Here is a 27397-nt window from a genome sequence, read left to right as displayed (position 1 = left end):
GTACAGGGCTCATGCACCTGTACCCTCACCACTGGCATAGGGCACCCAGCTAGAGGGGTGACTGATCTATGCCAGGGCAGTGGGTTCCAGCCATGGCACAGAGGGATGTGTGCCATGTCGGCTCTTCTCTTTATTCTGCACCAATCCATGCAGCCTGCAAAGGCAGTGTGTGTGTATGTAACGGTACAGGACCTCTAAGGGTGGCACAATAAGTGCTGCAGCCCTTAGAGGTCTTCCCTGGTCACAGTGCCCTGAGTACCTGTGGTACCATTTACCAGGGGCTGACCTGTGGCCAAAGATGCCAATTGGGTTTTGTTTTCAATGCAGTTTTAGGGAAAGAACATAGGCCCTGGGTACCTGATTGGTAGGAGCCCAGGGTACACGCAGTCAAAGCACATCAGCATTCCATGCAGAAAGAGGGCACTTTCTCAGTCTTGGTAAGAACGTCCTCTTCACACGGAGGATGGGATCTGATCCAGTAGAGGGGTAGACCTTGAGGATGATTTGGACCTTTTTTGGCTGTGACCTTAGGGAGAGAATGCAATCTCTTAGTCATAGGAGCTGTAGCTGTCCAGGCTGGTTCAGAGGGCCCCTGCACCAGATGGCAGAATCTGCTCGGTCCTGAGAGTGGGCACTCCTTGGTGAGCTATGTTCAATCCGACTCCGGAGTGTCGAAAAAATGGGACTTATTTGGATAGACATCTCAATGCTTGGCCGTGAACATGAGCCTATATGGCAGGCTGAGGGCTCAGGGTTTCTGCCTGTACCTCCTTGGTGTAGTTGAGGAAGAGGAGCACCTTGGAGTCGCCACACCAGAGGTCTGGGCGGGACCGAGCCTTCCTCAAGTTACCGTCCCTCTCTTTGAAATTGACGGGGCAATCATGGGCTGGTGTGGTGCCCCTGGGATGGTGCCCCTGGGGTGGTTTAGGAGTTAAGACTGACTGTGCTCTCTCGATCTCGAACCAGGGGGACCGCTGGTCCGACTGTATCCAGTACCTGATCCATGATTCGAAGACGTTCACAACCTGTAGCGGTTTTTAATTCCGGGATCCCAACAAGGCGCTTATTATTGTGGCAAGATAAGTTCTCCACATCTTCCACAATGCGATGAAACTGTCATACGTGTGAGTAGGCAGAAGGACTTGGATTTCAGGTTAGCTACGTCTTCCACCATAGACAGATTACTTTCGTCCTTTGTGATCTTTGACCGTAGCGTTACGCAGGTCCTGGCACAGGAGGGTGGCATCTACTCTTACCCCACCGATCTTGGCATCCACAGTGGTTTGGGAGGTCGGAAAGGCTTGGTGGATCGTGGCTAGGTGTCCCCGCATAAAGGAGGGTTTCTCTGTATTGCCTCCACCAGCCTGTCCTGTTACTATTGTATATTGGTCCATGCAGGTCTGGGAGGCCGCAGGACGAGGAAGCCTTTCTTTGCCCATTCCAACAAAGGGGTTCGGTGACCAGTTGAACCTTCAAAGAAGGGAGCCCAGCCCATTTGTCGTGAAGCTGTGGCAGCATAAGAAGCTGGGCCCCAGGGGGAAGCGTGCCCCAGGTGCTCCAATGAAGGCAGCACGCCGTTCAGAAGGAAGGTCAGCAGGCTGTATAGTTAAGGTGTCAGGAGTGCACAGTAGAGGGGTTAAGCAGGACGAAGCACGGCAGCAGGAGCACCAAGTCAGTCCGCTCCTCTATGAGGCAACCCTCTAGGATTGCGCCGCCTGTCTCACTAAGAGTTCGCACGGCCGAAGTACAGTGTGCCAGACTCGGGCCAGGCGATTCAGGTCTTCTGGTCGAATGAGGGCACCCCCGGTTGCAGGCAAGGAGAGGCAGGTCCACACCCCACACCAGCAGGGAGGATACAGTGCAACGAAAATACAGGCCCACCGTATGGTTCACATATACAGGGTGCCCGCCCCCCACAACTGTCCCTGGTGCCAGGGTTTGCCCCATAATTGATCAAAAGACGGAACTTGCCACCAGTCCGAAGCCTCCAGGTATCCAGCTGTCGGTCCAGGTGGTGCCTCGCTACCACGGCATGGGGAGGAAGCCAATTAGAACCCAGCCCGTCAATCAGGTCCATTGGTGGCAGCAATGTGAGTAGGCCCGCCCCACAACCAGGGAAGTCTGTGCCGAGAGGTTTGCCCCCAGAGTATCATCTAAGGAGGCAGGCACTCATTCCCTCAATCCTCCTGCAGATGGACCCCTCAAGGGCAGGCACAGAGGGCAGGCGGCCCAAGAACAGAGGGCCGGACAGAGGCCGCAAAAGCCCGAGACTAGGCAGGGTACAGCAGGCCACGATTACGGAGATGTGGTGGCTGCAGGATGGGCATTGAGCAGTCTGGTGGCTGATCTCCAGCCCCTGTTCCCGCTGCACGGGTCAGTCAGAATACCCACCCAGCACGCTCCAACACAGGGCCGAACGACCCCAACCTGGTGCAGTGCAGGCACAGAGGGTTGCTGCAGCCCTCAGCCGTGGCGGACAGAATGTGGCATTACCAGGCGGCTTGTAGCCATTGCACCTAGGGGGGGGGATCGCCTTACCACAGCTTTGCTGCACTTTGGGGACCAGTCATGCGTGTGCCACCATGTTGCAAGGAAGCGAGCTCTCGGAGTCTGGCCATCGTGCGGAACTCCAGCGTAGCCTGTAGTCAGGCAGCACTCTGGGCTGGTCCAGTGACAACAGCAAACCCCTGTAAGGAAAGGCAGGAACCCTGATGGCGTGGAGATGGTAGCAGATGACGGAGGGGTCCGGAGCACTATTAGTGTGCAGCTGCCATCTTGACACTCCAAGCCACCAGAAATTATTTATTTATAGAGACTATGCGTTCTTTCCAACCATTTTCTGGTACAGTATTCTTAACTATTTTGATCAACTAGAAATATTAAACACCTTTTGAGCAGTATAGATTTTGAACAAAACTATTTCATGAAATACAGACGGCAGAATCTGTTGATGTAGATGAATTGGCTTTCCAAATATTGTCTTTGTTGATATCTATGTTAAAGAGTTATGCGTTAGACTGAGCAATTATAAGACCTTTCTGGCACTTTAGGCCAATCAAATGTAGGACTGCCTCTCGGGGGGAAAAAGAGTTTGATGGTAAGGCATTTTTGCTTGCTTTGTGTTTGTTTCTAGTGCTTGCAGGTGAGAGTGATGCTTGCCCTATGAGGTTTCATAGATCTCATCAAGAGCCTAAGTCTTGCTGATCCATCTACTTTATTTCAAACAGCAGTCTAATGTTTAACTTGATTTCCTCTTGTTATAGGCATCTTAGATTATATCCAGATGGTCCTCTTGACATTTTTGAGGGATCTCAATTTAAATGGACTCCAAACCTCATTATGATTTTCTCACTGGTTGGAAAAACAGTTCTTTATTATATAGTAGAACCCATGTTGCATCCCATGTGGCATGAATGTTAACTTATAGAAAGATTGTGACTCATGCTTTCACTTCCTCTCTGTTCTCCAGCTGAAACAGAGGACTGTGCTTTCCAAGTATGATGAAGAGATTGATGGGGAGAAGAAGAAATCTTTCCGGTTGGAGTCCGGAGGTAATGCTGATTGCTCTTGGGAGAAAGAGCTACAGCACATCAGAGAAAACCTACGAAACCAGGCGCAGTCTCTGGACCTGCCTGCTGTGAAGATTGCATCTGAGTATTACACTCCAGAAGAAATGGTGAGTGTGAGATGTAGAACTTTATTCCACATCCCTTCTGGGTCTATTCCTCTTTGATGTACAGTGTAAAAAGAATCTATAGCAGTTCCTTTCCTGCATTACCCGACTATTAAAGATGCATTGTATTTTATTGCACCAATTCCCTAACTGTTCCTAATGCTCTAGAGGCACAGTTCAAGCTTTTTAACTAGCTGTTTGGATGAGAATTAGCTTTCATTTGGTGGGTCTACTTGGGAGAGTGTGGGATCATAGCGTGGCCTAGTTGGGGATCTCTTGTGTTATTTCTTCAAACGAAATAACCGCCAACCAAGGGCAGTAGCATGGACCCAGAGGTTGCTTAGTCTCTGTAAAATGATTTGGTGTTGGTTTGACTGTGGTAAGAAACAGTGTATCTTAAGTAATGACTAATTTCGTTCCCCTTTAGAAGGTCCTTTCACTGGATAAAAATCAGATGCAAACAATAAGCACACAGGTCATGATAAATCATTAGCAAATGTTTCTACTTCTCAAGGTTAGAATACGGTATAGTGTTTACATCATACTGTAAGTTGGTGCATCAACCTAGTCATGTTATGCTACTATTGGAACCAGTGTGGAACTAATATTGCACAAAGGGTTGTAAAGGACACCTTAAAGCTTGAGCGAAAACATCATTATTATACAAGGTCTGTGTTCTTGAAGCTGTTTTTGCCACTCCGCTCCAAAAAAGTGAGCTTGTATTCACCAGATACTGGCTGTACCTATACTGAACACTGTGGCAGCCTTTACTGCCAGCTCCACACTTTTTTGTTTTTAGAGGAGTCCCCTGTTCTCAGCCCTCTTATCAACTCTAACACCAACCAGAAACATTCCGGCCTAAATCTCGTTACTGTTCCCGGCATGGTCTGTAAATGTTGACGCATATATTCACAAAGTTGCTTTTTATATTCAAGTTGTTTTCACTTTGTAAATCAATACACATATATATCTAAAACTGCAATGATGCAAATAAGTCAGGATTATACTGGAGAAAGCAGTTTATTCAGCTATTAGTTTATTGTAGTGCGCCCGTTGAAGGTTCATACAAGAATGCAAGGGGGGCCTGTTAGTGCACCACACATCCCAGCCCAGGGCCACGTCTCACCTTCTTTCATTATAGCTCCTCCTTGTTGCACAAGGTGACGTCTGCCTACTGTACATTTCTGTTGCCTCCATTCTAGGCCTTCTGCTCAATCAGCCACCTTATCCCATCTCAGACTTGATATCGTATTGCTCCACCTTGCTCCCTTCACGCTTGAGTTGACTTGAGCTGAGCTGCTATCAAACTGGATGACTAACGCTGCAATTATGCGGAGGGGCCTCTGGAGCTCGGGCCCCGCATTGTGGGGGCTAATGTTACACCACTGGGAAGGGAAACTGGTGTCAGGGTGCCAGTGGGGGTGCTTTATGGCTCCAGTGACGGCACAACAGATTAACTTCATGTGCCCCATACCGCTGTAGAGAACTGTTGAAAAGATTCTGGATTCAGCCCTAGTCCAGGATTTCCTAAAGGTTAGGAATCTGGAGGTAGGCGGAGCATTAACCAGAAAGATTATTACCAAAGAGGAGTAACTTTCATTTGGTTTTTGTGAAGTGGTCTCGGTTCTTCTTGTATGCTTCCATAGAGTGGGGAAAAAGTACCAGGAATTGGTACCAGGTTGCCACTTAGTGCTTCATGGCACCATTCAACAAAGCTGTAGGCCTTTCTAGGGAAACTTACTCAGACCTGTTGTGATGCCTTGAAGGCTAGTTAATGGGTGAGTGTTCTGTGGGAAGATTGTGTGTTCAGAGAAATAACTTTACTGAACAGTGTCTTCTACTTTACTTCACTACTGATATTAGCATTTGCGTTCTTGTCCCTGTTGAATTTGATGGGTTTGAATTAACTGAAGACACTATGTCCAGTCACTATCATTTTTATTTTGTCCCCTGTAGGACGTGAAGTTCAAGAAAACTAAGAGGAGAGTGAAGCGAATCCGCAAGAAGGACAAGAAGGACAAGGCTCTACGAGCAGAGGATCTGCTATTTGGGTTTGAAATGTCAGAGGAGGATTATGGATCTCGGTAAGGAATGGAATCGTTAATGAGCATAGGAATGGCACTCGCAGAGCATATCAACTTCTGTGTACCATGGTGCCTGGCTAAGATATTTTATGATCATGGGGTTTGCAGAGCTTGCTGGTATTGACACAGTGCTTCTGCAAGATGGTTATACTTTTTTTTCTTTGTTTTTTAAATTGTCCTTTCAGAGAACTCAAATGAGATTCTGATGTTTTTTGGATGAAGATGATGCGACATCTTCCTCTAGATTTCTAGTCTTAAGACTTTTTGTGGTTGTGGAGGACTGGTTTGTTTTGGACTGCTGCTCTAGTTCTTATATGTATGTAATGGTGGACTACAGGGGTGTGGCTACGACTGCAATGGAGGCAGACGTGTCTGGGTAGAGCTCCGTCGGAGGCTCTCCTAAACAGGCCCTGCTCTCCAAATGTAGTCACCCACGGAGGCTCTTACCGGGCGCAACTCTACCAGGACAACAGCACGGAGCTCCGCTGCTGAATATACCTTGTCCAGGTCCCGTTTTGCGGACCCCATCTGGGCGGGCCGCCCAGCGCACTGTTCCTGTGTGGCCAGCTCCGACTAAGCGAGCCCGAGGCTTGGCTCCGCCCACAAGGTCGCGAAAGATGGCGCAGCTGAAATGAATCGACAGAGGCGGACTGTGGCTGCTCACCCTGCCGCCGCCTACCTGAATACCCGCCGATGGGCGGCGGAGTGCAACTGAGACCCCTGCTGAATCGCCTACCCACCTCCGCTCTATAAGACCCCTAGATCGACTGCTGGCTGCTGCGACGTGAGGGGGTGGATCGTGAGCGGTGACGCTGCCCGGATTGCCTGCATCGCCGTTGCCCTCACAACGCGATTGTAGTAAGTGGGCCCTCGCTGACGGGACAGGAACGGCCGCCGAATGCATATCCATCGATAGCCGGCAGGGTGCGGCTGGCGCCCCGTTGGACCTATTGCATGTCTCCGCTGCGCGGCAGCCCCTGGACTGGCTGCTGGCCGCTGCGGTGAATGAGGGGGGGTAGCGAGTGAAGACGCCGCCCGGACTGCCTGCGCTGCACGGCGCGATTGCGGAGGGAGAGTCCCCGCCGATAGAAAAGTCCTGCGGCTGTTCGCCCTGCCGCCGCCCTGGTCAATACCCGCCGATGGGCAGAGAGGTGTAGCTGGGGCTCCAGTTGAACCGCCCACACGTCTTCGCTGCATGAGACCCCACGGACCGACTGTTGACCATTGCTGTGGAAGGAGGTAGTTAGCGGGTGAAGAGGCTGCTCGGATCGCCTGCGCCGCCGCTGCCCTCACGGCGCGATTGATTGAGGTGAGCCCCCACTGCGAAGCTGCCTACTATGAACTGCCGGTCCGTTCTTGGGACGTCAGGATCCCCTATGCTGCCAATTAAGACATCGCTGGCTGAGGCGGAGGCATGCCTGGATATACCTGCAGCTGTGTAGGGTAGAGTGGAGTGCTGGTACCCCTGTGGGAGCTGTGTGGCTATACGTGGGAGAAATTTAAGCCTGCCCCGCCTGATGCCCGAGATCTACGTAGCTGGTGATCCCCTGAGCCGATGCTGTGCGGGCACCTAGGCGCCATTTTGGTGCACGGCCACCCAAAGCCCATGGCAGCAATGAGGTGCACACTTCTAGTCTGGCGGTCGCTGCACTGTTAGCACGGGCACGTCTCTGCTCTGTGCAGGCTGCCCGGGTGGTATCCGGGGGTGGGTCTTGTTGGCGCCCGCAGATATCTGCATCACCGACGCAAACCATAAATGACCCCTTACTGAGGTGAAGATATGCGCCGCTGCCTGGTGCGACCTCAGTGACTGTATGGTGTGGACGGTGGCCGTGCTGCAGAGAAGGTACCTGCACGTGGCAGAGGGGGCCTTCTGCTAAAGCCTCGAGCTGTGTAGCACTTACTGATTGCAACCCATTAGCGTTGACGTGGGCCACGTTGTGAGGCTCGCGCCCTGGAGAAATCTTATTGGGGTCCTGCCATACACGGAAAAGCGTAGGTGTGCAAACTCTAGGTCTCATGTCTGGTGGCACCCGAGTGCGTACCGGAACGGGAGGAACACAGGCCCTACCACTGCCGTCCAAGATGGCTAAGCAAGAACTCTGGGACCAAACTATGAACAAACTGGACGCGGTGCTTGCCGCAATGGAGCGGATGGAAGAAACCATCAATCAAACCCGCACCTCCCTGGAATCTAAAATTGACAAGGTGGCCATCGACCTCACTCATCTGCATGCAGATCACCGGAAGCTAACGGACTGCACCACTGTTCTGGAAACCACGATCGCTGACATCAAACCACTGGTGGCTCAGACGGATAAACATGTACAGGATTTATTGAACCGTGTGGAGTTCCTGGAGGACAGAGCCGAGGATGCTGAAGGGCGAGCACGACGAAACAATGTGCGCATAGTGGGTGTGCCGGAATGATGGGAGGGGAGGGAGCCTACCTCGCACATGGAAAATTGACTCAGGGACCTGCTGCCTGAGGGGACTCTCTCATCTCACTTTGTCATAGAACATGCACATAGAGTCCCAGCGAGACCCCCTCCCACAGGATCGAAACCGCGTCCTATGCTCCTCCGATTCCTCAATTACCGAGACGGGGACTCCATCCTACAGGAAACCAGGAAGCTGCAAGGTTTGAGGCATGTGGGCTGCTGAATTCATATCTGTGCATAGATCGCCGCCTAGTGTTGGGTCCGGATGATTGCACATTGTAAGAGTCTTCGAAGTATCACGAGATAGGTGGCTCCTCCCCTGGACTACAGTGCGCATGGGCATCCTCTTCATCCTTAGATTGTTTTTTTCCGCCATTGGGTTCGGATGTGACTATCTTAGCTCAACTTAGGAATACTTAGTGTTAGGCCAAAAGGCCTTTAGTTTTCGTCGGTACAGTTACCGTTCGGTGTCGACTACTAGCTTTAGTGCTCCACACCCTCTTCCGCGTTTCGTACCGAATTGGTCCAAACTTCGAAGCTCGATCGACGATGGAATCGAGGACTCCGTTCAAGAGGTGTCCGTTATGCCACGCCAAGTACCCTCATATCGACGTCCACCCAGTCTGTAATAAATGTCTCTCGCCGGATCACGACGAATCGAAATGCATGGCCTGTGCACGGTTCCGATCTAAGAAGACTCTGCGGAATCGACGGGCAGCGAGGCTCGAGGCGCAGCAAGCAGCGCCCGCTCCCACCAACATATTCAGTACCGAGGACGCCGAGAGCGTGGAAGAAGTAGTCTTTAGCCCCGCTTCAGAACATGATTCCCGATCGGACGACGACGATGAAGTGATCTTTCGACGTGAAGAAACCGTCGACGAGGTAGTAGACTTCGACGAGGACTACGGGGCCGAAGAAGACAGCTCTCCCGAAGAGCTAGGCCAACCCGTCGAAACGGAGGCCGAAACTGTACGTCGTCATCAGGCTCCGGTCGAGGGATCGCCTTCGGGCCTTACCCAAGATCAAATACATGGTTCCTCGGCCCCACCTTCCGGTCCGGCCTCGAACACTCTGCAAGAGCCACTATTACCGAAGATGACCGGGTTATTAAACCCAAAACCATCCATCGCTCCAGTCCCTTCAAAATCGAAAGTTAAACTGGTGGTGGTCGGATCGAAGGCGTCGAAACAATCCACTGCCCCGACGCCGAAAAAAGTCGTCGGCTCGGACCGCGTACAAAGGGACTTCGGCGCCGAGCTCACCGCAGCAGATGCGGTCGACACACAGAAAAAGCACACCCTCGGGCACCACAAGGCACCGAGACCTTCGGCGCCAACACCGAAGGCCATAACCTCCGCAGTCAAAATGGCCGCCCCGGCTACGTCGACGCCTAAAGCACCGATGCTGAATAAGTCCTCGACTACGTCGACTGTCGATGCATCCCTTCAGGCCAGTGACCCCCCTCCGACAAAAAAGTCGGGGCCGGCCTCGACGTCTACTACCAAGGTGCCCATCAAACCACCATCTGCGTTCACTGTGCAGCAGGTCTCTGCATCTTTACAACGCATCCGTGACCGGGCAACCTTCCACTCTCTCGGGTCCCGACACTACCTCACCCTGTAGAGTGCACTCTGAGCCCACCAACATTACATTTGGGCTGCCACCGACATCGGCACCGAAACTATTTCAAATTCGGACACGTGTCCTCCACACACAGTCCACCACCTCTGGCCTAACAGAACAAGACTCTTCGGGGCCACAATTTATCGACGCCGACACTGGCAGGTTAATGCTCCACAAGCGCAAAATAACGCCAGTCAGGGAAGAGGAGCCATACAAAATTCCTCCTAAACGCAAGCTGCCAGCGGAGCAGGAACCAGTGCTACAAGAACACTTCCAACCCTTCCACTCAGATCCGCAGTCCTTTTCCCCTACCCCTTCCAAATCGGACGCAATGCAGGACTATGGCGGGGAGGATACCATCCACCCCGGGGACGTAGATCCCGATGAACAACTACAAGACCCTGATCAGGCGTGGGATGATCCCACAGACCAAAGTGTCGCGCCACATACTCAAGATGCTCAACTCTACAACGTAAAAACGTCTCCTACAGAGGACACGGCTGCATTTAATGCCCTCATCGAACGGGCTGCTGCTCATCATGGGGTGGAGCTCCATTCTGACGCCATTGAGGAAGACTTCCTGCTTGACACTTTCGCATCTTCAGAAAGAACTGTCAAAACTCTACCCATGCTAAAAGGGGTTCTAAAACCTGCCAAAGACATTTTCAAGGACACCACAAGAGCCCGAGTGTTAAACCCCAGGATTGAAAAGAAATATAAGCCTGCACCCGGTGACCCTAAATACATTAGGGGCCAGTTGCCATTAGACTCCATGGTGGTTGCCAACGCTCGCAAAAGAGCCCACTCACAAACGACTGGTGATGCTCCTCCCCCAGACAAAGATTCAAAAGTACTAGAAACATCGGGCAAACGCATTGCAGCGCAAGCAGCGAATATCCTGCGCATTGCCAATACACAGGCACTCCTGGCACGTTAAGACAGGTCACATTACGACACGCTGGAGTCACTGCTCCAACATCTACCAGAAGAGTATAAAGAGTCAGCGGAACTCCTCATTAGAGAAGGACAACTCCTCACTAATGCATCCATAAAATGCGCCCTTGACGCAGCTGACACAGCGGCCAGGGCAATAAACACAAGTGTCATGCTGCGACGCCACGCCTGGTTACGCATCTCAGGCTTCAAACCCGAGATCCAAAACAATATTCTGAACTTACCAGTTAACACAGAATTCTTATTTGGCCCAGACGTTGACACTACCCTAGAAAAAATAAAGAAAGACCCTGACACTGCGAAATCAATGGGGGCTCTACAAACGCAACAATTTCGTAGTGGCTCCTTTCGTCGCACCGGAAATAGGGGAACAACAAGGGGTCAGGGGTCACAACAGCATTATGCTAAAAGTGGCACACAAAGCACCTATGACAAAAATAACATTGGTGGATATCGTGGATCCAGCACCAAGGGCAGGGGCCGTGGCTATGGCAACACCAGGCCCTCCCCAAAGAACAAACAGTGACGCCCTCTCCTTACCCCCGACCACATAACACCTGTCGGGGGACGACTCCAGCTGTTCCTGTCCGCGTGGAAGAACATCACCTCGGACAGGTGGGTCAGGGACATCATCCAGCACGGGTACTGTCTAGAACTAACTTCCACTCCACCCAACATACCACCAAAGCACCGTCCTATGTCAGACGAACACTTAGGTTTACTCCAGCAGGAAGTGCTTGCTATGCTCGCAAAAGGGGCAATAGAAGTAGTGCCCATCGACCAGCAGGGCGCAGGGGTGTACTCTCTGTACTTCTTAATCCCCAAAAAGGACGGCTCGCTCAGACCTATTCTAGACCTGCGACCCCTAAACCTATATATTCTGTCGGAGCATTTCCATATGCTCACCCTCCAGCAGGTTCTCCCACTACTTAGTCAGGGGGATTTCCTAGCTATGCTAGACCTGAAGGATGCATACTTCCACATACCCATACACCCTTCACTCAGGAAATACCTCAGATTCACTATTCAAGGGAATCACTATCAGTTCAAAGTTCTCCCCTTCGGAGTAACAACAGCACCCAGGGTCTTTACCAAGTGCCTGGCAACAGTGGCCGCGCATCTGCGAAGACAAAACATTAACGTCTTCCCTTACCTGGACGACTGGCTAGTTCAGGCCAAGTCAGCACAACAATGTGCCACCCACATGTCCCACACCATTCACCTTCTTCACGATCTGGGATTCTCACTAAATTACCCAAAATCAAGTCTCAAACCTGCGCACGTACAACAGTACTTAGGAGCAACAATCAACACTCTGGCTGCCACAGCTCAGCCAACTTTAGTGAGAATCAACAGCATGCAACTGCTGATCTCAAAATTCAAACCTCAACACTCCCTTCCGGCGCGAGTGTTCATACAGTTGATAGGCATGATGGCCTCCTGCATTTTCATAGTCCCACACGCGAGACTACATATGCGCCCGCTTCAGGAGTGCTTAGCACGTCAATGGAATCAGGCTCACGGGCAACTAAAAGACCTAGTGTTGGTGAGCGGTCGGGCATACAACTCTCTGCATTAGTGGAATCCACAAAACCTTTGCAAGGGCCGACCGTTCCAAGAGCCTGTTCCACAAATCACACTGACAGCGGACGCGTCTCTCCAGGGATGGGGAGCTCATGTACTCAATTACACAGTGCAGGGACTATGGACAACACAACAAAAGAAGATGCACATCAACCTTCTAGAACTGATGGCAATCTTCCTAGACATGAAGGCATTCAAAGTACACTTGTGCAACAAAGTCGTGTTGATCCGGACGGACAACATGACTGCCATGTACTACATACAGAAGCAGGGAGGAACACACTCTCCACAGTTGTCTCATCTGGCTCGGAGCATGTGGAAGTGGGCCATTCAGATGAACATATTCCTCATGGCAGAACACCTCCCGGGCCAGGACAACCAGATGGCGGATCTGCTCAGCAGACACAGCCACCAGATGCACGAGTGGGAGCTACACCCATCAGTTCTCCAACCGTACTTCCAGCGGTGGGGTCATCCAGTGGAGAAGTGTGGCTCAATGATTAGAGCGGCAGACCCTGATGCAGAGGTCTAGCTCGGGACCAGGGTTCAATTCCCCGCCTCGGCGGGTCTTGGGCTCAAAAAATTCCACGGACCTGATAATTCTCGCCTCGGTGCCATTCTAATCATGGAGTCCCACTCTGCAACTCTGGGCAATAGCTTGCTTAATCTCCACAACGGCCCCCTCAACGCTAAGGATGCCTGGCCTTCACCTTGGGGGTGCCCAGGAGTGGACGCCTCACAGGGAAAAGCCAGGATGGGTTCCACAGCGGTATTCGTACAAGCGCCGAGAGACCTCCGGGTAGTCGTGCGCTATACAAGTATCCATACATTTACATTCACATCCAGAGATAGACCTATTCGCCACAAAAGAAAACGCAAAATGCCATAGCTTTGCCGCCAGGTTCCCACACCCACAGTCGCAGGGCAATGCGATATGGATGAACTGGTCCGGCAGATTTGCGTACGCTTTTCCCCCAGCACCATTAATACCGCTGGTGGCGCGCAAACTACGGCAACACTCACTAACCCTGATCCTAGTTGCTCCAACGTGGGCACGCCAGCCGTGGTACACCACCTTTCTGGAACTTTCCGTGGTGCCTCATCAACGACTGCGGATAAAACCAGCATTTTTAACGCAGAACCATGGCGAAATTCAACACCCAGATCCCCAGCAACTGAACCTGCCGATCTAGCTCCTGAGGTCTTAGAATTTGGCTACCTAAACTTACCACCTGACTGTATGACTATCATCAAAGAAGCCAGGAGACCCACTACCAGAGCCTGCTATGCGGCCAAATGGAAAAGGTTTGTCATTTACTGCAACAACAATGACATTAACCCACTGGACGCATCTATTCAAAACATCATATGCTACCTCTTACACCTATACCGCTGTAATCTAGCATACAACTCAATACGCATCCATTTGACCGCGATAGCAGCCTACCTCCAAAACAGGCAGCACCTCTCCTTATTCAAGGTACCTGCCATCAAAGCTTTCTTAGAGGGACTCAAACGAGTAATTCCCCCAAGACACCCACCAGCACCAGTGTGGAACCTCAACTTGGTCCTCACCAGACTGATGGGTCCGCCCTTTGAACCTCTCCATTCATGTGAGATTCAATTCCTCACCTGGAAAGTGGCTTTCCTGGTGGCCATCACTTCCTTGAGGAGAGTTAGTGAACTCCAGGCACTAACCATTCAGGAGCCATTCATTCAGGTCCACGCAAACAGGGTTGTCCTACGCACCAACCCCAAGTTCATGCCCAAAGTCATATCACAGTTCCACATTAATCAAACTATCGAACTGCCCATTTTCTTCCAAAATCCGCAAAATGTCGCGGAAAGAATGCTCCATACACTAGATGTAAAGCGGGCTCTCATGTACTATATTGACAGGACAAAGGATTTTAGAAAAACTAAACAACTCTTCGTTGCCTTCTCTCCACAACACAAAGGCAACGCCATTTCCAAAGCAGGAATAGCCAGATGGATCGTTAAATGCATTCAGATTTGCTATCACAAAGCTAAACGCACATTAACGATTCCCCCACGAGCCCACTCAACACGTAAGTTAGGGGCATCCATGGCTTTCCTAGGAAACATCCCTTTACACGAAATTTGTAGAGCAGCCACATGGTCCACTATACATACATTTACCAAACACTACTGCTTAGATATACACTCAAGACCGCAAGCAGCTGTAGGACAGGCTGTTCTCAAAACTCTTTTCCAGACTGCTGCAGCTGGCACAGGTAGCCGCCACTAGGGGAGGTACTGCTATATATTCTATGCACAGATATGAATTCAGCAGCCCACATGCCTCGAACTGATTATGCTACTTACCAGTATGCATCTGTTCTTGGCATGTAGGGCTGCTGACATTCATATCGACCACCCTCCTCCCCGGCGCCTGTCGCGGCTGCAGCACTCAGTAATTTCTGTATAGCATGGTCATCACTTACTGTATCTACTCCATCACTGCCACAATGGCGAAAAACAATCTGAGGATGGAGAGGATGCCCATGCGCACTGTAGTCCAGGGGAGGAGCCACCTATCTCGTGATACTTCGAAGACTCTTCCAGGACAACAATGTGCAATCATCCGGACCCAACACTAGGCGGCGATCTATGCACAGATATGAATGTCAGCAGCCCTACATGCCAAGAACAGATGCATACTGGTAAGTAGCATAATCAATATTCACATAGACAATCATAAAATAATGTTTTTTCCGGACTATATCATCCAGGTGCAGAGGCAGAGATTCTCATTCATGGCGGTGAAAAAACGCTTTCGGCAAAACAACCCGGAATATTCTCTGCTCTTCCCTGCGCGCCGCCGGGTGGTTGCAAGTGACAAAACACACTTCTTTTCCACATCGAAGAGGCAGAGGACTGGCTGGACACCTTCACTGCCGCGGGACCTCGAGACACTGCCTTGACAGCGACCCTACCGAAACTGAGGGGTCCCTTCCGCCGCCGCCAGAGGGGACGAGGATTGAAGGGGACGCGGACACCGCCTTCGCCAACTGTGGGACCACACTCTGCTTTGATTCTCAGCGTAGAACGAGACGCCCTGCAGGCGGTGGCGGAGATCAGCGGCTCTTTGGTGACTGAAGACGCATCCAACTCCAGCCAGCGTGATAAATCTAGTGATGACGAGCGAATCTATGGCCTACAGAACTCACAGTATTCAACTGAGCAACCAGATGTCGCCCCGCAGACGGCTGACTTAATAATATGAGCATCACAAGACCCTATCCTTAATTGGACTACGACTTGAGGTATTGTGGTTTATATATGAGGGTATGCAGTCGTTAATGGTATAGCCATATGTATTAGTCGCTGCTGTGATTCAGAGCATCCACATGAGGTTGAGGGTGACATCATGATGTGGGGAGGGAGGGCGGGACTTAACCGCACGCTTTCCTGCTGCCATGTGGGCACCAGTATACATAGTTTGCCTGGCGAGTGTTCATGAGCCGGAGTGCACAGACTGCCTTCTTTATATTATATTTTTCCTGAAGACGGGGAGCCTCTGAGACACTGGACACACAAATTGTAAGTTACCTGTGCGTAACACGCAGCGCCCCCCCCCCCCCCCCCAGGTCGTTTTTTTTACTGTTATCTCTATTGAGAGTTTGGACAATTGCTGGTTGCATTTTCGCCCTTTTGGAATTGCTCATGATTATGTTCTTGTTTTGGTTTTATTGTGAGATATCCTTTAGTGTATGCCGATTCACACAGCACAATATGCCATGAGTTAGTATGCTAGGAAAGTTGTGCATTGCCGGGTCACCTGCACTGTATGTTTGTTGGGCTGCTACAGACACTTGGCCACCTAGTACACTGTAAGGACTATGTCTTCACTTAAAATTGGTACATGGAATGTGAGGGGCATGCATTCACCGTCCCGCAGGTATCCGATATATTCGTACCTTAAACGGCATCACATTCAAATAGCTCTTCTGCAAGAGACTCACCTGGCCAAAACCGAAATCCAACGCTTACACTGCCGCTGCCAATTGTATGCTATGGGGTATTCGGCTTTCGCGCGAGGCACGCTCCTATTGGTGCGGCCAGGTGTCCAACTTAAAATCACACAGTCATTAGTAGACACGGAGGGCAGGTATGTTGTAGTTAAGGGCACATTGGATGGCCGGCAGGTTGTAATTGTGAGAAGTTGGCCTGATATATGATGTCACTAATTCTAGTGTACACCTTGTATCAGTCCAAACAACCCTTATGGTGATTGGTTGTAAAGTCAACCTTATAGACCAGCTATCCTAGTGGTAGCATGGACAAGAGCAGTCTTAGGCTAAACTCTGTATGGCATGTGAAGCCAGCTGTTATACCATTTGTAATCCCTTGAATACCAAATGAAAGGACACCACAACAGATATATAAAAATAGAATGTATTTATTCTAGTCAAAATACCCTCAGCACTCTTTGAGATTCGAGGTAAGTACAACACAGTCTTATTTAGGCATACATTAAGTCACACAGGTAAGTAATACAGTTAAGCCCTGGGGCCACGCAAACCATATACTAAGTAAGTGATATAAGAACCACTGTCACGATCATAGGATAGGCCTAGGGAATCGCTGGGGCTACACTATACTACCAAAGGTTAGGAAGTGGGAGGCACACGGGATTCAGGTGCAGAGTGGAAACACTCACGCGTAATGCGTAAAAGTCAATAGAAATAGTAGTTATTAGGACACTTCTGGAATAGCTAGGAGTTCGAGACTTGGAAACTAGACCCTAGGATAGTCAATACCCTTGTGAGCACCGGAGTACTCAAGTTACCTAGCCCACGGGCTGCGGGTGCATAGGTGGGAACTTGCGTCGGGTTTCGTCGTTGACTCCTATGGATGCCTGAAGGAAAGTTGCTGACAGGCAGTCAGTGAAGAGTGTCCGGTGGATCCCAAGGATGGAATCAAGAAGGAAGGATACCTGTAAGCAGAAGGGACAGAGTCTAGGTCACCAGCCAGGAGCCGGGAAGGAACCAGGCGATGTCGTGCAGATGCAGGTGAAGAGGTGAAGCTTGTCGCAGCAGCCACGGGTACCAGGAGACGTCGAGGACGAAGGCTCTTGCTGTCGGCGGCGTCGATGTCAAGTTAGGACCCAACAAGCCTTGGCAAGCGGAACCCACGCAGAATGTAGGACTTGCTTCTGGTGCAGACCAGGAAGGTCTGGGGTGCTTCTCTTTCACAGAGGAGCGAGTGCCAGTCTGGAGGAGCCGGACCAGCAAGGTGAAATCAAAGGTTCGTCGTCACAGAGGTCACTAGCCAACGGGCCAGCAACCGGACAACACGTCGAGCAACTCAGGTGCAGAAGGGCCCCACGCAGAACACATGAAGTGTGGGGAGCTGATCTTCTTTGCAGATGGTGCTCGGGATGGGGGCTTCTCAATTCCCCAAGCACAGCCTCGAGGAAGCCTCAGAAGTCGCGCTAGTCAGTTACTTGCCACTTTTCCCAAGTCGCCGGTCCCTCGTCGCCTCCACGGGTCTCAGCTTGGCTGTAGATGTGGATCTGGTTCAGAGGTGTCTGGAAGTCTCGGCGCTGGTCAGTCTCTGCAGTCGTCCCTTGTAGGATCAGTCGCAAAGCAAGCAGCGGTCGCTGGATGGTGCCTGGGTGCCCAGGGTTGTCACTCCTTGGCCACAAGGGAGATTCTTCAGTCTTCTTCCTGAGGTCGAATGTCGAAGGTCCAGAGTTTCTGTTCAAGTTGCAGATTCAGGATAATCTAATTCTGCAGGGCTCATCTACCTACTGATATACTGGGCTAGTGGGCTGGGCTACCTGCAAGGTCCCTCCTATGGGTGGGACCAGGAAGGGGAGTGGTTACACCCCCTTTCCTTTGTCCAGTTTTGCGCCAGAGCTGGGGCTGGAGTGCCCCAGCGCCGGTTTGAACTGGACTATGCATGGGACACCTTGTGTGCCCCAGGCAGTGTCTAGTTTCTTTCATCCCTCCCTGCCCCAATACACTAAGTCCTGTCTGGGGTGGTGCTAGCACCTCCCAAGGCAGGAAACCTATTGTCCAAGCCTCCCTCGCTGGAAGGACTCCCAGCAGCAGGAGGCCAGACTTGTGTCTGTGGCAGCAGCATTCATTTTGTGATGCTGGGGCTCTGGTTAACTTTAACCGGGTAAGTAGGTTTCAACATGTCTTCTCCCTCTAGAAGGGAGGAATACTATCCTCATCGCCAGAAATGGTGTGGGGGTAGTATTCCAAAGTGTTAGACACCTTACACGACATGTTTTGATAAAGCCAAACCATAGTTACCATAACCGCGAGGATTATAAGGAACTTTAAGAGTATATGGTAGGCTATATCATAGAACAGCTATAAGGACATGGTTCCGAAAGCTGCAGACAGGCTCAGCTCATGCTAGAGCACCAGCTCACATGTTACCAAGCACTCTGCCTCCAGGATTGTTAAGGCCTGCCATAGGAGTGGCTGATGGGCATACATGTGTCTATATATAAGGTAGGTATAGGAATACTACACCTAAGCAAGGGGTGATTACACGACCTTGCCCCAGCTGAGTGATCAGCCAGTTGTGTCATAATGGAAGGCCAGGGGTGGCACAATACATGCTGCAGCCCCGGGTAGGCCTAGGGTACACCTATGCTCTGGGTACCTAAGGTACACTATACAGGGGCCAATAAGGTGACCCTTACCAATTGGGTTATGCACCTAAAGTACATAGTATACATTTAGAGAGAGAACAGCTGGGCTTTGGGTCTGATTGGCAGGCCCACAGCCACATCTAAGTCGAAAACCAGTGAAGCAAAATCAAAAAGTGGGGGTGAACATAGAAAGCAGACCCTACTCTCCTACAGTAATTGCATCACTATACACTCCCAACACAGAGCAGGCTGTTTTTGTTTTACAAATATCGCACATCCTAGCACCATGACATGATATTCCTATGTTCTTGGGGGGGGGGGGGACTACAATAGCGTACTAGAGGCATCACTGGACCTCTCCTTTCCACCTCTTCCAGGCACAAACTCGCACAATGCCATGAAGGCGTTAACTAACTGGGCGACACAATGGCACCTGAGGGATGTCTGGAGACCTCGCTACCCCCATGATAGGGTATATTCCTACTACTCAGGTGCACATGATTTGCATGTGCGGTTAGACTGCTACATGCTTTCGGAGGAGCTGCTCCCACATATATCTGCAGTCTACTATTTAGGCAGGACGCATTCAGACCACAACCCACATATATTGGGGGTGTCGTGGGAACACCCCGACCGCCGGTTCCATCCTGGCGGTTGCAACCGGATATGCTATTGTATGCACCCTTTCGAAGCCTGCTAGCCACTAATATTACCCAATACTTTGAAGAAAATACTAATACAGACACGACGCCTCAGGTAGAATGGGATGCGTTTAAGGTAGTGATCAGGGGTGATTGCCTCTGTGCACAGGCGGGTATGCGGAGACAGTTGGAGGCTGAACTCCACACTGAAAATAAACTGGGGGGCAACGACGGATCCTTAGTGCAAGATAGAGAGGAACACTCCAGATTGCTAGAACGGCTCCGCAATTTGAACTATGCAGCACACTCAGCGCGCACCCACCATATGGGAGACAAGCCTGGCAAGCTGCTGTCGTGGCTGATACGGCAGGATGCTGTCACCGCGCCCGTAACGTCACTACGTAACACACAAGGCGTCACGGTACATACCCAGAGTGACATACACAACGCCTTTGTGGAACACTATTCAACGATGTACAGGTCTTACTTGCTTGCTACGGAAGTGGTCATACGGGAATTTCTTTCTGCCCTAACGCTGCCGCAACTGACGGAGCATCAACAAGAGGAGCTAGGTGCTCTTCTGATACCGGAGGTAATAAGGGATAGTATTTTCTCCCTCTCAAACGGCAAATCTCCGGGTCCGGACGGACTACCGGCTGAATTTTACAAAGCCTATTCGGACATACTGATACCGGAATTGCTGCGGGTATATGCAGCGGCTCTAGATGACTCAACACTCACACCTACGCAAAATGAGGCAACGCTGATCTCCCTCTTAAAGCCGGGCAGAGACCCTGAACTCCTGGGCTCCTATCGCCCACTGGCTCTGTTGAACACAGACTATAAAATACTTGCCTCCGCCCTAGCTAAACGAATAGCCCCGTTTGTGCCAACTCTAGTACATATTGATCAAAACGGATTTGTCCCAACCAGGAGCACCTCTCTTAATATACGTAGACTATTTAGGATCCAGAAGTACGCAACAAAGAACTGGCCACGGTCCGGATGTTGGAGTCGCCCTATCTTGCAGCGGTTCTGCGTAAGTACGAGCTAGGAGACTGGTATTGGCAACTGGTGCAACTACTGGATCAGCGCCCCACAGTACGGGCTCACACGGGCAGGCTCATCTCCGACACAATCAGGGTCAGACGAGGAACTAGGCAGGGATGCCCTTTGTCCCTGTTACTCTTTTCCCTTGCCATGGAGCCTTTAGCGGCTCTCCTCCGAGAGAGTAGCACGGACTGGGGCGTCCCCTTGAATGATGGACTCTACACAGTGTCCCTATATGCAGATGACTTGTTGCTGTACATAAGAGACCTGCATGCTGTGCCGCCGGCCATATCCGCACTGTTCCGTAGTTTCGAAGAAGTGTGAGGTCTAAAAGTAAATTGGGCTAAATCGGGCGCCTACTCTTTCCATGAAGACGTGGCCGCGATGGATATAGTCATCAACGGGACTGCGCTTGCTTGGTACCTGACCACGTTCAGGTACCTAGGCATATATATCTACAGGTCCCCAGCAGAAATATTGGTCACCCACTCGCAGTGATCTGACATCCCTTGCTGGGTGTCCATCTCGAGACCAAGACAGGGTACCACAGACTCTCGCTTCAGGTAATTGGGTTAACTTTATCCTAGAGGAATTATTGGCTGTAAACCCACATACATGCTAGGTACACTTGGGTACATCTAGTTAGGGTCGCATCGTAGGAGTACGCATTTATTACTGTCATGTATTTCATATACTTGCCTGTATTCATTGTTTTAGCATGATGGTAGAAATCTACCATCCTTTTACTCTGTTAGTGCTTATAATCATTTATATCTGTTACTATCTAGTGGTTCTTTCAGCACACCCTTTTTTACACTAGAATGACATTGGTTCAATAAATGCTTATTGAAAAATGTCCCCACCGTTTATTCTGTGTATCTCTCTGAGACGAAGTGAGCACGAGTGACTGAGCGAAATGTAGTACACTGTTTCCACAGTCCTGAGGGATCAGGGTTGTCATGTTCAATAGATGCCAAGAACTATTCTCTCCTTGGTAAGAGGGGTTTCTAGTGGCACTGTGAGCTAGCTGGTATACAGGCTAACATACCCGTTAAGGGTGTCTAGAATCAGTCCGGACAGCAACTCTAAAGTGTATGTTGTCTAAATGCGCAGATTCTATATAGGTTTATAGGAACTCCACAACAAGCGTACCGCAATGTGTTGTGAATTAGGCCATTTTTCGTTGGCCCTAGCCTCGAGTCCATCATCTAAATATATGTTTAGTGTCCTGTTTTTTAGGTCGAGCCTACCTCTAGTAAAACGACCTCTTGGAATCGCTCTGGACTTTACACTTGCTTTCAGTGTGCAATCTGTCAGATTTCACAAACACGCGCGCGCAGCTACTTTCACTGACCTTGAGAGTGGCTTCGCCCAGGAATGAATGGACAGGGTATGGTATTTTGGATGGTGCCTTGGCATTATCGGAAAGTTCCAGAACAAAGGTGCAGAATTGCTCACACTGCCTCATTTAAGATCCGTAGCATCTTGGTGCATCTCGGACATCCCTGTTGCACTTTTCAAGCACTTGGCACTTTAACTGTGTGGCTCCCCACCCTTATCTCACCAACACTGCAACAGCCTAATGGCCTTGATGCCCCCTACACGCAAATCAGTCGGCAGAGTAGTCGTTAAACATTTCACTTGAGTGCACTTTAAACTTTCAGTTCACATCTGAGTGCATTTTACGATCGAGCTAAGATCCTCAGCGAGCCCCTGTGGCGCACGCCACATTGCACCTTTCAAGCACTTGGCACTTTAACTGGCTGGTATCACACATCTATGCTTCGCAGCTGCAACTGTTTGATGGCCGCAGCGTCCACTTTTCTGACGTTCAGTCAGTTATGAGCGCAGTTGCCATGCACCCTTTTTTCATGTGAGTGCACCCCAGACTTGAACTATAGCCCCGTTGGGTCTTCGCGCATCCCTGGTTTCACTCTTTAAGAATTGGTCTTGTGTCATAGTGGTACGCTGTTACAGGCCTTTCACTGCTGTGGCACACCAATAATCTGTAATCATTGGAATGCATAATCAGCTGGCAGAAGAGCCTCTTCCGTAGTTTTGGAAAGTCTTAAAAGCTCTAATTGGCTTGGTTCTGGCTTATTACTTATTGTTTGTAATCCCTTTTTATTAGGCTGCAACACTAAAAGAGGCATGGCAAATAGATTCTTTTAGCAATTCAGAAGGCTAAATGCACAAGTGAAAAGGCAAACAGCCAGTAGCAAGAAAATAACATACTGTAAGCCCACTGAGTTATTACAGCAGGTCTGGAAGAGACAGTGCATGCCCTGCCTTGCTCGACCTAAAAATTAATGTCTATAACACAAGGTGGGATTTCTTATACACAAGCTTTGCAGACTACGATTTCCTTTCCTAGTGCTAGATGTTCAGATGCTACAATAATATAGGAAGACTGCTATATTTAAGCTCCCGCCGACTCTGATTTATAGGATTTGTTTGGCTAAACTAATCTGCCCTGAGTGGTTGCTTTTAGCGCTCGCAGACATTTAAGGGTTCTTGCCGAGCATGCGAGGGTGTCTTGCCATTTTGCCAGGTAAACCTATTTATCCTCCTGTTTGGTGTTCTTGTTCAATCTGTATACTCAATCTGTTTGTTTTTAAAATCCCAATGCCTATTATTTTACCCATGTTTTGGACGATTTTAAATGTATTTATTTTCCAGAGTAATTGACTTTAAATATGGCTGTGTTTTAATTGTAGAAGATACCCGGGGTACTTGTAATTCTAGGCTTCCCCCAAAAACCATAGAGGAATAAAAGAAATACGGACGAGATAATTTGGGAAGGTCCTCAAAAACTTGGGGGCAGTGTTTAGTGGCAACCGGAAGGGGCATACAATCATGTTTCTGCCTGTCTGTGCCCCGGATGTCTGCCCCTTTGTCTAACGCTTCCCGTCCCCTCAAACTCACTTTCTCTGTCTCATGCGCAGTTCCTTTAAACCCTGCATCCTTCCCTACACCCCAAAACTCTGTCTCTCTACTTTAAATTCCCTCTCCCTCACATGCACGCTACCCTCGCCTATATTCCCACCCAAAACTCTGTCAGTCTCTTTCTTCTAGTTTCTCGACTCCCTCACTCATCTCTGCTTATCTCTTTTAAACTAACTGCTATCCTCCAAACTCTCTGTTGGTCTCGATCCATGTTATCCCATTGTCCCCCACTTTCCGTCCTGCAAAACTCTCTCTCTCTGTCACACTGCCCCAAACACTGTCTTTAAAGTCTACCCAAACTGTGTTAGCTTTTTATTCAACGCAGCTCGTCTTCCCATTTAATGCCCATACCCTAAATATGCTCAATCGCTAAATACGTGTAAGGTCCCAAAGGCGAGACCGATTGCATTGAAAATGCTTATCTTGTGGGGATGCTTATATTCAAAGCTTCTCCGATTTGAGTACAGAATCCTCCCCTACTGAGTGATTCTGTAGTTTGAATGATGAGACATACCCCTTTTTGGGTCTTTTGCTTTCATTGTCCATGAAGTGCTGTGGCTACCATCTGTCTTTCAGACTGAAGTTGACAACTGAGGCATGCAAATCACTCCCTACTATAGGACAAGGGATTGGCACCCTTTTCATCAAAGAATTTAATCGTCTGGAAAATCGAACAGCAAGAAATTTACATTTCTCCAGCATTGAATCTTTCATAGATTCACATGCTTGTATCTTCCCTGTCGTCATGGTGGGAGTCTCCTGGTAGTTAGAAAAGAAGTACCATAGAAGTGCATTGAAACCACCAAAAGGAGAGAAAAAAATTGTAAGCGTCTTTATGTATGTCCAAACTTTGATCAATCCGAGACCAACCCTAGACCTCAACACCCAAACCAGAGCCACCAGACCTCGGATTTCTAACCGCAAGTCGTGTGTAAGGGAGTCTCCCTGAGCTCTGCTCAGTTTGTCAGTGAGTGAACTTTTGACCCTGCTAGAATTCACCTCAAGGTATTGTCTTTCTACCGTCTTTGCTTCAAAGATGTCTGAGTGTTCTAAGAAGGGGCTTTTTAGGCCCTGGAGAGCCTGTGGGAAGGCAAGGCTTTTTTCTAAGGATCCACACAAGGACTGTCTTTATTGCCTCTACTCTAAACATACAGCCAAGGACTGTAAATACTGCCGAACTTTTTCAGCCAAAACTCTAAAGGATAGAGAGGCCAGATTATTGTTATGGCTCCAGAAGAATATATCTAAATCGGACTCTGGATCTGATGTTGAAGAGAGCCCTGAGCCATCCTCAACTGAAAGGAAGCATAAAAATGAGGGCTCTACCTCATTAATGGCTGATTCAAAGAGATTAAAGGCAAAGAAATCCTCCATTGCCGATAAAACAGCCCTTAAGCTTACGGAATCAGGGCTGAAGAAATACTCTACTGCTTCTCTGCCTGTCACACCTCTCAAACAGGTTTCGTCGACGAAAAAAGCACCGTCAACGGACCCGTCGTGGAGGGCTGCCACTAAATTCCCGACTTCTATGGCGACGACTACATCGTCGACGGCCATGGTGACCGCATCGTCGACAAACACGGTGACAACGATTTCCTCGTCGACGGCGTTGTTGACGGCTTCGACGACAAACACTGTGTCGACGATTCTGTCGATGAGCGCTCCGTTGATGAGTGTTTAAATCACCCTCTCGGCCTGTATCAACGACTATTACTTTCAGGCGTCTTCCGTCATCGACTGCGTCGTCGATCAAAAACAGGACATTAAGGGTCTCCATTTGGTTCAAAAATCTCCAGGCTTGTCACCTTTACCCAATATATCACCGTTGCTCCCCTTTCACCACCTTGATACGGAGGAATCGGGGAATTAAAGTCTTTTTGGCCCCGCTTACAGCCCCTCACAGCTGGAGTTAAAAGCCAGGACACGGAGGAGGCGCAAACACAGGACACTTCAGAATATATGGAAGGGGATTACACATTCACGGGTCGCTCTCAGGCCCAACGATACGACTCTTTCCAAGTGCACTAGCCTTATGAGGCTTATGAAGAACGTCAGGAGGTTCGTAGAGATTCTATGGTGGTGTTAATCTCCCTGGTCACAGACCTTGGGCATATCTTAAATGACTAATATAAAAGATTTCTGGACTCTCACGCTCCGGTTCCATTGAAGCCCGGCGGTCCAAATATTCAGGTTGCCCCGCCTCCACCAGTAGTTACTCCGCCGCCTGTTGCGCAGGTTTAGAGACCGGCTCCTCGATGCATTACAATCCAAGATGATTACATCGAGAGTGAGGCAGACGATCAACCCGAGGAGGGTGAGCTCCCTCAGGATCTGGACCTACGTGGTCAAGAATGGGATGATTATGTGGCTCCATCTTCGCCATCGCCTCCCCCCCGCCCTCCAGCAGTTCCCCATCCCCCCCCCCCCCCCCCCCACCACCCCCACCCCCGGGAGATATTGGGGGCTTCCATGAAGTATTCGAGAGAGCCTCTAGAAGATTCGATGTGCCTTTGCCTGTGGTACAAACCAAATGTTTTCTTTATGATTTTAAGGATGCAACAAATAAATGGGTCCGATCCATTCCGATTGTGGATTACATTTGGAGTGGAGTTTTGAAAATTATGAAAAGCCCAGCCTCCGTTCCTGTGTTACAGAGGATTGAAAAAAAAAAATACAAGGCACCGGATTCTGCTCCGACGTGTTTAATTGGTCATCCTCGTCTGGACTCAGTAAATATGCAAGCTGCGCAGAGGCATTCTAGGAATCCGCAATCTCCTTGCTTGGTGCCTCCAGACACGGAAGGCAAACGCCTTGACAGCATCCGCAAACGCTTCGCTACTATGGCCGCGACTGCTATCAAGCCCTCTAACGCCTTAGCTATCTTGGGGAGGTACAACCGTCAGTTATGGTCAGATCTGGCTCCTCTTCTCGAACACCTTCCCGAGGATAAAAAGAAAGAAGCAAAGGACCTTCTGCAGGAGGGTGCTAGAGCGTCTTCAGAGGTGATTGATTCTGCAATGGATCTGTCTTTGATTTGCTTTCAGGCAAATGGCAGGTGCTGCAGTTCTTTGTGGACAGGGCTGGCTTAGGGCGACGTCCTTCTGCCATGAAGTTCAATCGAAAGTTGTGGATATGCCCTTAGATGGGGAAAATCTGTTTGGAAAGCACGTAGACGAAGAGCTACAGGGCATCAAAAAGGATACTGAAACCGCACGTTCCTAAGGCACGTTGCTACAAAGGCGTTTTCAGCCCTTTCGTGGAGGTAGAGGAAGAGATCAGTTCCAGCAAGGACCGTCCTAACAGTCATACAGATATCAACCATATGCTCAGGAGAGTTACAGACCACAATATGGAGGACAGCAACAGCAGCAATTTCTTGCTTCCAATCTGTCGTACAATCAGCAATCCGCTAGACACAAGCCTGCAGGACATGGAAAATCGCAGGATTCCTCAAGACGTCAGTGACGTTTGTCTTCCGCCAGTCACCTCCTCTCGTTTTCAGCCTATGTAGTCCCATCCGCTCTCCATTTCTAAGTCAATGGCAAGCCATCACGAAGGACAAATGGGTGCTGGACATCATCCAACACGGCCACACCCTAGAATTTGTCCACAAGCCTCCTTGTACTCCACCTCCAAGAAAAATGCATCATCATCATCTGCTCTTCTTAAAGCAAGAAATTTCGACCCTACTAAGATAAAAGGGGTAATAGGAAAGGTGCCTTTCAGACAGCGAGGGAACGGCTTTTATTCTAATTTCTTCCTAATAA

At 49.8% G+C, this 27397-nt stretch overlaps 1 protein-coding gene across 1 annotated transcript in view; it reads left to right on the top strand.

Annotated features, from left to right (window-relative positions):
- Nucleotides 1-27397, top strand: part of SART1 (spliceosome associated factor 1, recruiter of U4/U6.U5 tri-snRNP) — a 698390-nt gene that overhangs the window by 391835 nt on the left and 279158 nt on the right. Inside the window, exons 9-10 of the mRNA XM_085625869.1 lie at nt 3470-3676; nt 5630-5757. Coding sequence (XP_085481995.1) covers nt 3470-3676; nt 5630-5757 — 335 coding nt within the window. The remainder of the gene's footprint in view (nt 1-3469; nt 3677-5629; nt 5758-27397) is intronic.

Source organism: Triturus cristatus, chromosome 9 (genome assembly GCF_964204655.1).
Source record: "Triturus cristatus chromosome 9, aTriCri1.1, whole genome shotgun sequence".
In the NCBI taxonomy this organism is placed as follows: Eukaryota; Metazoa; Chordata; class Amphibia; order Caudata; family Salamandridae; genus Triturus; species Triturus cristatus.
The sequence above is the reverse complement of the archived record's forward strand: the minus strand, read 5'-3'. Positions and strand labels throughout refer to the sequence as shown.